Below are 13,265 nucleotides of genomic sequence, written 5' to 3' on the forward strand. Positions count from 1 at the left end.
AATCGAGGGGTGATGTAGTTAGCCCGACAGAAGGACCTCCTTGTCCTATGCATCTCCTAAGAAGTATGTAGACGTGTTGATGAACAAAGGTACGGAAGTGGGCTTGTGCTCCATACTGCATCAGCCACATTACCTGTCCTTTTACTAAAGGCCCACTCTCCAGCAAAAGCGGCAGGGAGAATCCCACATGCGTGATTCTGACAAGGGTTTGTGGCAAAACAGATAGTTCAGGTAGGAGGCCGCGAAGGCCCAAACACTGATGCCAAACCGTCGCTGATGCGATGATCCTATCATTCCCAAGGGTTTTCTGTAGCCCACTTAACGACAATTGTGTACGTTTATGATGGCATCTGTACCAGAAGTCGCTTCACTCATGCAGAGTACTGACAACAGAAATTCCATAAAGATGCTGATCTCTTACAACAACCAGTGACGAAACCTTCCCCGAGAAAGACAATATGATAATCCCAGAAGACCTAATATATCATAGGAATTGTATGGCTTTCATGTAGGACACACAGCAACGACCTTTGGCTTAATCAGTGCTGATGGGCCATATATCTGGAGCATGTTTTGTAGTTGGTCTCGATATCGTTTAGAATCTGGAGTTCCAGAGCTGCAGTACCCAACGTCCCTCAGCCGCCCAGCTTGTTCATCTCTCTGAAAGAACCTATGATCATACAAACGCCGAAGAATGGCTGCTAAGGTTTTGCATGTTGACTGATGCTGTCTGCTAACAACCGTTTTCATATGCTTCACTGAAGACAGAAACCATCTTCGTTCGCTTCTGGAAAGGTTAACGGACCATTGTGCTTCAGCTTACGTGAAGTTCTGTAAACTAGTCATCCATGTTTGCAAATATGTATTAATTCAATAATCATTAATAATAATGTAACCTGTAACGTAATGTACCATTAGTAATTGCGTTATTGCAGCGCCGGACGTATTTTGATGTGAACTTTGTTACCTTTGCTGTTTGACAGCGCCGTCGATCGACATGAGATCGCTGGAGATCTTGGCAGGCTCATTCTTATTGACCACTCTGCTGCCCTTTTCTGTTTCAGTGCGTAAAAAGCAACAGGCGGATAGAGAAAGACAAACGATGATAAAATATTTTATTCATTATAAAGTGCCGATGTGGCACACCTAAAGTGGTGCGATTTGAAGATCCTGTTGTTTGAAACACAAGTAAGTGTATCTTTGTCCATTTCTATATTTTTATGAAATAAAAATCGTTTCAGTGCAGGTGACATCTAAGTCCGAACACCAGCGGAGGTAGTAAAATACGATGACGTCTGTTTTTGGCGGCCGGCGAGCGACAAAGTCCTGGCCACACCCCTGGCGCACCCTGGCACTACCTGTCATTGTGTGTTAATCATCGCACAGGCCGCTTCAGTCGCACAACCTGCACGTCAGCTATTATATATTTCCGACAGAGCTCGCACGTCTTATTCCTATTCACCGTTAAGAAAGCTCTGTTTCTTTAATGAAGAATTGTCTCTACCAACGTCGATTGATGGAGCAATGTTAAGTGAATAGTATCTACATAAGAGGACGTGCCGAAAAGTAGTACGTCCGAATATCTTATGCGAACTCCTAAAGCTTTTCAAATAAAACAAACTTCATTAACATTCTCCATCTTTGTTTTTCATTTCTGCGTATTTACTTCTCAACATAGTCACCATTGGAATAATCTCATTTCTCTTAGCGAGAGACCAGATTGCTGATACCGTCACCGCAGGTTGTTTGACTTCGTTGACATAGCCACAACCTCACCTTTGCTTGCGCCGCTTCGTCACTATCAAAGGGAAGCCCTCGAAGCTATTTTTTTAAGTTCTGGAAACGGATGAAAATCGGATGTGGCCAAATCGGGATTGTATGAAGGATGTTCGATCAGAGAGAACCCAAGCCGCCAGATTGTTGCACATTTAGCAGTGCTCGTGTGCGGTATGGGTTTGTCATGCTGAAGAACAGGGTGCTCCATGAGTGGACAAACTCTTTGAATTCGACACTCGATTACAGCGCAGTATTTCTCATGCACCGACGTAGCTACGTTAAACACCGCCATGTTACGTGCTACCATTCGGAGCCGTCTAGTGGCAAAGGTATGCAACTTGCGTCAGCGAAGTGGGGAATTCGATCGAATAATACGCGTGACATGTAGTACAACCTCATTGTGGACAGAATAAAAATTCATAGTCATTATGTTACAGCACACCCTCGCGCATCTACGTTTCCCGCAAGCTTCTATGCGCAGCGCGTTGGACGGTACATCGTATCAATATTATTTATTTTCTAACCCATTCCACTGGTGTAATCGGCGAGGGAAAAATGACTGTCTCTATACCTCTGTACTCCTAGTAATCTATTTTACCTTAAACATCTAAAGCCTATGCCAGATATACGTTGGTGTAGCATAAAGGTCGCGTATACTTCTTCGAATATAGGGTCTCTAAATTTACCCCTCAAGGTTTCTCAAGAATTATGTCGTCTTTGCTCCAAGCATTCCCCTTTAAGTTCACCGAACATTCCTTCTAGACTTTTGTATGGGCTCTACCGACTTCTTAGGACCCCAGCAATGTGCCCGTGAAATCGTTCGGTGTCCGATGTCATGCCTACTTGATAAGGATTCCCAACACTGGAACAGTATTCTGGAATTGGTCGCACTAGCGTCTTACATGTGATTTCATATAGAGAAGCATTGTTTTTTCCCACAAATTTAGGTCTTCTATTCGCCTTCCCTAATATTTGTTTTACGTAATCGTCCCATTTTACACGCTTCTTAGCACTACTCCTAAATACTCGTACGATCTGACGTGCTCTAGGCTTTCTCCACTTTGCTTATAATCAGTTGCTGTGCGGTTGATTCTCTTCATTTCCCTGTGCACTTCTTCCTTACACTTGACAATGGTTAGTTATAGAAACAAAAATTACAATGAAATTGATCAAACTTCTATTAAGCCGAAACCAGAACATTCTTAGAATTACTACTCAGTTATGAAATGTAGCCGCCCATTGACAAAGAGAATGATTTCCGTCAATACAATTATAAAATGTGTGTGGGACTGCACTTTCACATCTGTTCACTCGCTAAGGTTGCTGGTAATGAAAACGTTAATCAGAGCTTATGTTTCTGCGTCTGTTGCTCATCATTTGACCTGTCTGCGTTTAAAGTTGAGTGTTAACACCTGCCTCAATTTTTTTACGTAGATACAGAATCCTCTTGCAAAGATTCCCTATTCTCTCATTATTTATAAAACATTATGTTGGCTTGTATTATGCAGTACCCGATCTGCTATGGTCTAGGTACTTATTTATAAGATAATCATAGCATAATACTCTTAGCTAGGTAATTAATCATAGAGCATTTGTGGTCGATGTGGTGCACAAAACCGAAAGCAAACAAATGTTATAGAAAGTAAACAACTGCCATCAACGGTAAAGTTCGATGTTGCTACAATCAAAGTGAACTGCTTTCATATCATTTGCGTAATACTACTTCGCTCGACCTTTGACATCTCTTTATCCACTTCTGCTGAACTTCTGTCGTACCTATAATTTGGCTTGTGTTACCTCTTTTGAGTTCTGTACGGAATACCTATCCTGAGACTGGCATCTGCGTACTCTCGTGCATATTCTTCGATATGGATCGATAAGTGACTACTTAAAATTTTCGGAGATACTTCGCGTCATCTTTTCGTCTGACAAAGCTTACTTTGATTGTACTAAAACCTACATGATTTGATTTCCATCTCAAACAAAGAGGTAACGTAGACAGGTCTTAGAATTTATGCCGGCCGCGGCGGCCGAGCGGTTTTGGCGCTTCAGTCCGGAACCGGGCGACTGCTACGATCGCAGGGTCGAATCCTGCCTCGGGCATGGATGTGTGTGATGTCCTTAGGTTAGTTAGGTTTAAGTAGTTCGAAGTTCTAGGGGACTGATGACCTCAGATGTTAAGTCCCTTAGCGCTCAGAGCCATTTGAACCATTACAATTTATGTAGGACGCTATAATGGTTCAGAAATGGTATACGAATCTGTATGTATAAAAGCGGTACCACGTTAGTCTCATTGTCAGCTAAAACAGAGGGCGGATCTGCTGCTAAATTAGCCGCTTCCGTTTTGACTGAATCAGCGAAACTCTCCATCACTCCTGAATTGTAGCAGAATAATTCTAGAAACACTCCATGAAGATGGGGGCGGGGCCTTTTCTTCACATCCAGATCGCTTGCCTCCAAATCCGCTGAACACATCTGGACACTCTCGAGAGCAATGTGCATGTGCAGGTTAATGATATGTTTCTTGATCGCCAGAAGCAATCTGATACAACTCCACGCTATCAACAAATGCACAATGTAAGGGCGCACAGAATGTCAGACCAAATTTGTGATTGTACTGAAGAGTTTCTTGAAACCTTTTTTAAATGACACACAAAACTTTTCGCAAAAGAAAGTGTACTAGTATTACACATAGGCCTTAATTTGAGGAAGAAGTTCCTTAGAATGGTTCAAATGGCTCTGAGCACTATGGGACTTAACTTCTGAGGTCATCAGTCCCCTAGAACTTAGAAGTACTTAAACCTAACTAACCTAAGGACATCACACACATCCATGCCCGAGGCAGGATTCGAACCTGCGACCGTAGCGGTCTCGCGGTTCTAGACTGTAGCGCCTAGAACCGCTCGGCCACTTCGGCCGGCGAAGTTCCTTAGAACGTACATTTGGAGCACATCATTGTGAGGTAGTGAAAAATGGATTGTAGGAAAACCGGAACAGAAGAGAACGGAAGGATTTGAGTTTTGGTGTTACAGAGGGGTTCTGCGACAGGTACAGTCAGCCTCCTGGCCATATGGACCATCAGTTTAGGCAACATTTTGTAGCACTCTTCCTGCGTGTTGAATCTCAGAAGTTTATGAGAGGATGCCAGTTTTCAACGGTCAAAGACTTTAAGCATGTTGTTCTTCGTCCGTGTGGAATGTACACAGAGTATTGTGATAATAGCCCAGAAGTACAACCGCACTCGGACCTCGGAGTCATCCGTGTTGCATCTCAGGAAACCCGTAAAATTTCTTGTCAGCGTAGTATCATTTTACAGATACTGTCTCTTACTCACCTTCATTTCCCGGATATTTCAGCATTTATTATGTGTGATTTTCTTCTGTTGACCACCGATGGCTATTGGTCCACTAACTTGTCCAATTTGATTAGTTTACGTTCTCTTTTCCACTCATATCAGTTCTTTCTCACCAGCTGTGCCAATGAGATTCTTGTATCTGTGTCACTGTTTTTTTTTCAATAAAATTCGTGTTCTTGAGTATATCCACAACTCTTATATACGCACATTTGTAAACAGGACCATGGTAAAGCTACTCCTGTATGTACAAGATAAAGAAATTTAACGTATTGTATATACACAGCCGGAACCCTCAAGGACAAGGTCATTTTATTGACAAGAAAGATGATAGTTCATCATTGTAGCAGTATACGATGACAAATTCAAACCAAATGGTACACACTTGTCACAGCAAAAGATGCCCAAACAGTCTCATTAATACACAGTGTGCTCCTTCTCACGGCAACGTGGGCATTTACTCTCGCATGTAAGCGATCATAGAGGTGCCGAAGGGCATCCTCTGACGGATTGTCCCAAGCATCTTGTGCCTTTTGCTGCAATTCGGCAATGATTGTTGTAAGCCGTGGCGAACTAGTAAATCCCCGCTTCAATGTGGCCCATTAGTGTTCATTTGGAAATATATCTTGTGATCTTGCTGGCCAGGGCGGTTGTCGTACACCACGAAGAGCATGTAGTGTCGCAGCATTTGTGTATGTGTACGTGCATTGTCCTGCTGAAAAAGCACATCATCTTCCTGTCGAAGAAATGGCAGCAGCGTTGGGTAACAGCTTGTGCGATGCAGCAGGCACTGGCTACTTTACCTTTTACCATGCAGAAACGCCAAATGTGACCGCTAGTTGCAATTGAAGGTCCCCCCCCCCCCCCCCACACCAAGAAGCCTGGGATGGGACCTGTGCGTCCCACTCTGGAATAGGGAGCTCACAAGGTCTACGCCATACACGTGTACGTCCATTACAGACGGAACCTGCTATTCTCACTGAAAACAACGGGGCGCTAATCTATACTCCAGCCAACTCTTTCACACTGGAGTAGCCACGCCTGGCGGTGTCGTGGTGTCAGCGGTAGCCAGGCCACATGCGCGCACGGTCTCAATCCTACTGCACGCAGACGTTTCCCAGGTCCCTGATGACACAGAATGTGCAACATGCGCTCGCATTTCGTCCCTGGGTGATGTTCGGCCGGCGCTGGATGATGTTTGATCGGACACAGCTACCCGCACAGTGCGTCGATCTACACGTACGTCTATACTATACGGACGTCGAGAACTTGTTCTACAGGTGTGGGAATCTTTCACAGACCACTGCTGAAACAAGCGTCACACCACCGTACATTGTGCCCGACATGCGCAGCAATCCGTCTACACATCCATCCAGCTTCCCGCAGGCCCAAAGTGCCGTCCCTTCCACGTGGCTGAAACTGTTTAACAAGAGTAAGAATCCGTCGGTGGGCATGGTTGTACCTTAAAATGTAAACATTATTCATCTCTAAATTCTGTACAGTTATTACACGTAGAGTCAAAACGGAGGGTGCACAGACAGGCCTCACCGGCAACACTCAAAGCCATTAAATGTCTGGAATATGCCGACAGAGCGATATACACTCGAACGACCACATGAAACTAATCGGAGGAAAGGCAAATGCTAGGAAGATCCATTGGTCGAATTATCAGCTTACAAAAACCTCGTTCGACCTATACTTCAATCTTGCTTCGCAGTATGTGACCCTTACCCGGTTGGATTGATGTGGCAAATGGAGAAGATCCAAAGAAGAGCAGTACGCTTTTTCACAGGTGTAGTTAGTAATCACGAAAACCTCGCGAACATGCTCACCCAACTCTGTGGCAAACACAACAAGAGAGGCGTGCATCGTAGTGATGTTTACTGCGAACGTCTGATAGCGTAGGTCCCTAGAAGAGCCAACCAGTGTCCTGCTATCTAATACAGCTATCTCGCGGAAAGCCTGTGAAGATGAAATCAGAGAGATTCGAGCTCACGTGAGGACTTAACTAGCAATCGTTCTTCCCGCGCACCATTCACAACTGGAACTGGTAAAGGGGAAGTGACAGTGGTACACTAACTAGACTCCGCCCCCTCATAAGACGGTTTGTGGAGTATAGAGACCTCGATCCCATTCCGACTACTCGTGATTTGTGAGCTGCGGCTGAGTGTTCATGGATCAGGGTGGTTCTCCAAATCTTTCAATGACTCGTGAAGCTCATAGCATGACGCAGCACGAACGTCATGGGGGCGAAATGGGGTGCTGAATGCTATTAGGCTGGTGTATCTAACGCCGTTACTCGTGAGAGTAATAACTAGCTCACTAGTAAATCATGTGTAACTCAGATCTAGAAATAAGTACATCTTTGCAGAGGAGTAAACAATCACTTTTTACTAAGGATTGCCAATCAGAAGTATAAAAAAAGTTTTGTGAAGTCACAGGGGAGATGCACTGCAGTTTTATGGAGACATAGGAGAGATGTGCTGCTAAAGACTCATAAGGAGGATGTATGTCACAAGAAAAGTGTAACTATAAGGGCAGAGCAAAACGTTTTCGTTTGAGGGCGTTGCTGCAGCGTTTATGCTACGCAGCACGACTCCGATGTGGGTGTGGAAGCAGCTAAATGAAGGCAACGGTCTAGAGTGGCATTCGTCTCTTTCTGACTTGTGCGCGGTAAATGCGGAAACGTGAATTATGGCGACATTATCACCAGATGCTGTTATTCTTCCCTTGGTTGCCGAATGACAAACACCGGCGGGCATCCATTGGAGAATGATGAATGTGTAGGGGGCAGCATGTCTATAAAAAACCACCAAGTGAAATGGAGCGCCAAGGGGTGTTACTGCTTCATGATAACGTATGTGCCCATATGGCAAATGTCGTAACGCTGAAGTTACGCCAACACATGTGGTAGACTCACCAGTATCCGCCCTATAGTCCTTATCTTCTCTCTGCGACTGTCTCGCCTTCGGTCCCACAAAAAATGACCTTGAACGGTCGACGATTTCTTTCTGACGAGGATGCTCTGCAGGCAGTTACGGACTTCTTGATGCAGCAGGACACGGTGTTTTACCAAACGGGCATCTTCAACCTGTTGCATCAGTGGAATGATTGCCTCACTGCTCAAGGCGATTTTGCCTGATTGGAATACCGATTCTGGACTGTACGACCTTCGAACGCAAACTTTTTGATTGCCCTTTATAATAAACTCTACTGATACAGTATGTTACTGACAAACAGTGGCAAAAATGTGTGACAAAATGGGGATTTACACACGCACACAGTGTTTTTACGAATCTAATCGACCAACGAAGTGATCCCAAGAACAGAGTAGCAAGTATGGTAAGCGGATGTTGTCCAGATTGAAATGGGAGGGGGAAAGAAGATGAATACTCTCATGAAATGTTACCCCATTATAACTTTATTTAGAATCAAGTACCTTTTTTTATGAATCTTGAAGTTTTCAGTTTGTACTCGTACATTAGCTGTGTTCAAAACAATAGCTGGGTAAATAAACATGTTTTCGAGCAGTAATTTCATTGTATTATTGGTGTAGGCTGGTATTATAGTTCGATCAGGAAACGTACTGCGGGAACTACTACAGAACTCGAATAAGGCACCGAAAAATGCAACTAGTATTCCGAAGTACAAAGGCAGGAATATTTTTTAACGTCCCACTGACATCATCTAAAGTAGTTGGAATCGGAGCTCTAGCACGGCTTCTTGTTAGACAGATACTGGAGAAGGGGAATGTGGGGGGACTGTCCGTGATCTTGTTGGAGGACCCATCCCAGCATTCGTAGATATGAATGATGGGAGCCACGGAAAACTTACTGTAGATCGACGGTTGTCAAGCGATAAATTGATACAGGCGAGTTTTTGCAGCTTTATTAGCCTGATGTTTAATACGAGAGACACAGATTTTCTAATACCAGGTAAAAAAGAAAAAAGAGGTTATGCAGAAATTTTATTCTGGTTTTATAAAACGAGACTTACAAAACTATCGATGCTTCTTTTCCACCACTGAAAACATATACTTGCTGGATGGAAGCACAATGCATTGATATTTTTGTAATAAGTGTCACAGAAATTTAACAGTTTTTTATAAGTTCAATTTTTTTATTAGTAAGAGGAATGTAAGACTTTCTTCTTAAGAGTGCATTATTTTTTCTTGTGGAAGGAAGATGAATTCCGTTATCACAGTCAAAGGCTGAAACCCACTTTTATACCAATGGATTTCCTGATACGTAGTGGGAGGTCAGCCTTGTTTTGATTAAGTGTACTGAAACATGTTTCTCTATTTAAAATAAAAAAGTAAAAGTTCCTTGTGGCCTCTTAAGCAACATAAAAAATTAAGTTCACTGACAACGAGGAAATGTTTCTCCGATATGAATAAAAATCTTCCTTCGTTTTCCTATTTCACGTGTTTTCTGATGCTGAACGTCCGAGAACAATCCAACAGGACAAAAGTCTGTTTTTGGATGACAACACTGGAGACTATAACAGCAGCAGTGACAAAATTCTGTCTTGCTCCTTTGGCATCGAGCTGTCAGCATCGTGTCAGCAGTTCCTAGTGAGTGATCTCAATGAACGGTTATAGAAGTTTTTGTACTGATGATGTTTTGCTTTGGGGGCTGCTCAGCTGCGCGGCCCTCAGCGCCCGTACAAAGTCCCAATTTTCACAGTCCAATTTTTACACAATCCAATCTAGCCACTTTCACGAAAGATGATGATGGTGATGACGAAATGATGAGGACAACACAGACAGCCAGTCCCCGGGCAGAGAAAAATCCCCAACACGGCGGGGAATCGAACCCGGAACCCCGTGATCCAGAGGCAGCAACGCTAGCCACTAGACCGCGAGCTGCAGACAAACTTCTTGTACTGGTGGGGGGTGTCGAATCCTCTACTCCAAGACACCGATGCAACTCACAGCGAAGTCCGTTGTGAATGGTGTGTTGTCTCCTTCCCGGATGACCCTCGCCGGTGCCCTTGTTGACAGGGCGCTGTCACCTGTAGTTGCAGTCGCAGGTGTCCCTCATGTTGCCGCGCACCCAGTCCAGGTAGCGGGACACCCTCGTGTACACGCCCGGGTAGCCAGGCCGTCCGCAGCCCAAGCCCCACGATACCACGCCTGCAACACAATCACTCTCACAGCAAACAGTTTCACTTCACATAGTTATAGTCATGTTACATGGATCATGTTCTCAATGTCTTACTAATTATCAAATAATTTGGGATATTCAGGGTGTCCCAGATGTTGCAACTAACTTCTAGTGGAGGTGGGGCACATCTTAAGGATTGAGAATTGCACAGCAACCCATGGCCACAAATGTCAAGGGTAAGTGGCAACAAAGGTCGAAGATCGGAAAGGAAAGAACAGAGTGATTCACTGGAAACATTTATTAGATATAATGAGTACTCATGGTGTACATGTACGACATGAATATAGCTCTAACGTTACATCAGGTGCTCGGAGTTTGCCCCATCAGACGCCATGAATGCCAGACACCGACGAAGCATGACTGCCAGACACGCTAGAACACACCGACAGTTCTTCCATTGTAGTTGCTGCGCAGACGCTTCTTGCGACGAGATCCATTTCAGACTCCGCAGGATCGCGATACAGGAGGGATTTCAGGGCTCTGCACACAAAAAAATTCTAGGTTCAATAAATCCGGTGAGCGTATCGACCAGGGGACCATTCCACAACGCCCAATCCACCAATGCGGGAATGACCTGTTCCCATGCCTAGAAACAGCCAGTCCAAAATAAGCAGGCGCTCTATCATGTTGGAGCCGCGTGCTGCGCCTCAGATTTTCTGGAGCATCTTCAAACTGCCGAGAAGAATCTGCTTCAGAGAGATCTGACAAATCGCGATGGTCAATCGGGATAGTAAAAATTACGGCCGATCTAAGTAGTTGGCGACCAAACCCGACCACACTTAACTGTGAAATGAAGTGACGTTGTAGCGCTCGGTGTGGCACACCACGGGGATTTTCTGGTGGTCACAAATGTTTGTTGTGGTGATTGATTACGCCATGTCTAGTGAATGTTGCCTTATCAGTGAACAACACATGTTGTTGTTGTTGTGGTCTTCAGTTCTGAGACTGGTTTGATGCAGCTCTCCATGCTACTCTATCCTGTGCAAGCTTCGTCATCTCCCAGTACCTACTGCTGCCTACATCCTTCTGAATCTGCTTAGTATATTCATCTCTTGGTCTCCCTCTACGATTTTACCCTCCACTCTGCCCTCCAATACTAAACTGGTGATCCCTTCTTGTCAAGTTGTGCCACAAACTCCTCTTCTCCCCAATTCTATTCAATATCTCCTCATTAGTTACGTGATCTACCCGTCTAATCTTCAGCATTCTTCTGTAGCACCACATTTCGAAAGCTTCTATTCTCTTCTTGTCCAAACTATTTATCGTCTATGTTTCACTTCCATACATGGCTACACTCCATGCAAATTCTTTCAGAAACGACTTCCTGACACTTAAATCTATACTCGATGTTAACAAATTTCTCTTCTTCAGAAACGCTTTCCTTGCCATTGCCAGTCTACATTTTATATCCTCTCTACTTCGACCATCATCAGTTATTTTGCTCCCCAAATAGCAAAACACCTTTACTACTTTAAGTGTCTCATTTCCTAATCTAATTCCCTCAGTATCACCCGATTTAATTCGACTACATTCCATTATCCTCGTTTTGCTATTGTTGATGTTCATCTTATACCCTCCTTTCAAGACACTGTCCACACCGTTCAACTGCTCTTCCAGGTCCTTTCCTGTCTCTGACAGAATTACAATGTCATCGGCAAACCTCAAAGTTTTTATTTCTTCTCCATGGATTTTAATACCTACTCCGAAGTTTTCTTTTGTTTCCTTTACTGCTTGCTCAATATACAGATTGAATAACATCAGGGAGAGGCTAAAACCCTGTCTCACTCCCTTCCCAACCACTGATTCCCTTCCATGTCCCTCGACTCTTATAACTGCCATCTGGTTTCTGTACAAATTGTAAATAGCCTTTCGCTCCCTGTATTGGACCCATGGCACTTCAGAGTATTCCAGTCAACATTGTCAAAAGCTTTCTCTAAGTCTACAAATGCTAGAAACGTAGGTTTGCTTTTCCTTAATCTTTCTTCTAAGATAAGTCGTAGGGTCAGTATTGCCTCATGTGTTCCAACATTTCTACGGAATCCAATCTGATCTTCCCCGAGGTCAGCTTCTACCAGTTTTTCCATTTGTCTGTAAAGAATTCACGTTAGTACTTTGCAGCTGTGACTTATTAAACTGATAGTTCGGTAATTTTCACATCTGTCAACACCGGCTTTCTTTGGGATTGGAATGATTATATTCTTCTTGAAGTCTGAGGGAATTTAGCCTGTCTCATACATCTTGCTCACCAGATGGTAGAGTTTTGTTAGGTCTGTCTCTCCCAAAGCTGTCAGTAGTTCTAATGGAATGTTGTTTACTCCCGGGGCCTTGTTTCGACTTAGGTCTTTCAGTGCTCTGTCAAACTCTTCACGCAGTATAGTATCTCCCATTTCATCTTCATCTACCTCCTCTTCCATTTCCATAATATTGTCCTCAAGAACATCGCAATTCTCGTTGTGATGATTGATTACCCCATGTCTAGTGAATGATGCCTTATCAGTGAACAACACATAACTTGGGAAATACAGAACTCGGCCAGTTTGTTGCAGAAACCGTTGTGCGAAACGCACACGTGCAGGATAGTCATCACGATGTAAAAACTATACCCTTTGGAGATGAAAGGCTTGTAAGGATTCGGCGACGAAAACGCTCTGCACACTGCAGCGAGACATTTAAAATCCGAGATAATGGCACGTATGTTGGTGTTTGGATTGGGCACCACGGCGTCCAACACACTTTCTTCCTTAACGACCGCCCGCATCTCGTGGTCGTGCGGTAGCGTTCTCGCTTCCCACGCCCGGGTTCCCGGGTTCGATTCCCGGCGGGGTCAGGGATTTTCTCTGCCTCGTGATGGCTGGGTGTTGTGTGCTGTCCTTAGGTTAGTTAGGTTTAAGTAGTTCTAAGTTCTAGGGGACTGATGACCATTGATGTTAAGTCCCATAGTGCTCAGCGCCATTTGAACCATTTGAGCCTTA

General features: G+C 44.2%; 1 protein-coding gene across 1 annotated transcript in view; it reads right to left on the bottom strand.

Annotated features, from left to right (window-relative positions):
- Positions 1-9,081: 9,081 nt before the first annotated feature.
- Positions 9,082-13,265, bottom strand: part of LOC124612855 (trypsin-1-like) — a 110,680-nt gene continuing 106,496 nt past the window's right edge. Inside the window, exon 7 of the mRNA XM_047141284.1 lies at positions 9,082-10,262. Within this exon, the coding sequence (XP_046997240.1) occupies positions 10,138-10,262 (125 nt within the window). The 3' untranslated portion in view covers positions 9,082-10,137. The remainder of the gene's footprint in view (positions 10,263-13,265) is intronic.

This window comes from Schistocerca americana, chromosome 4 (genome assembly GCF_021461395.2).
Source record: "Schistocerca americana isolate TAMUIC-IGC-003095 chromosome 4, iqSchAmer2.1, whole genome shotgun sequence".
Lineage (NCBI taxonomy): Eukaryota > Metazoa > Arthropoda > Insecta > Orthoptera > Acrididae > Schistocerca > Schistocerca americana.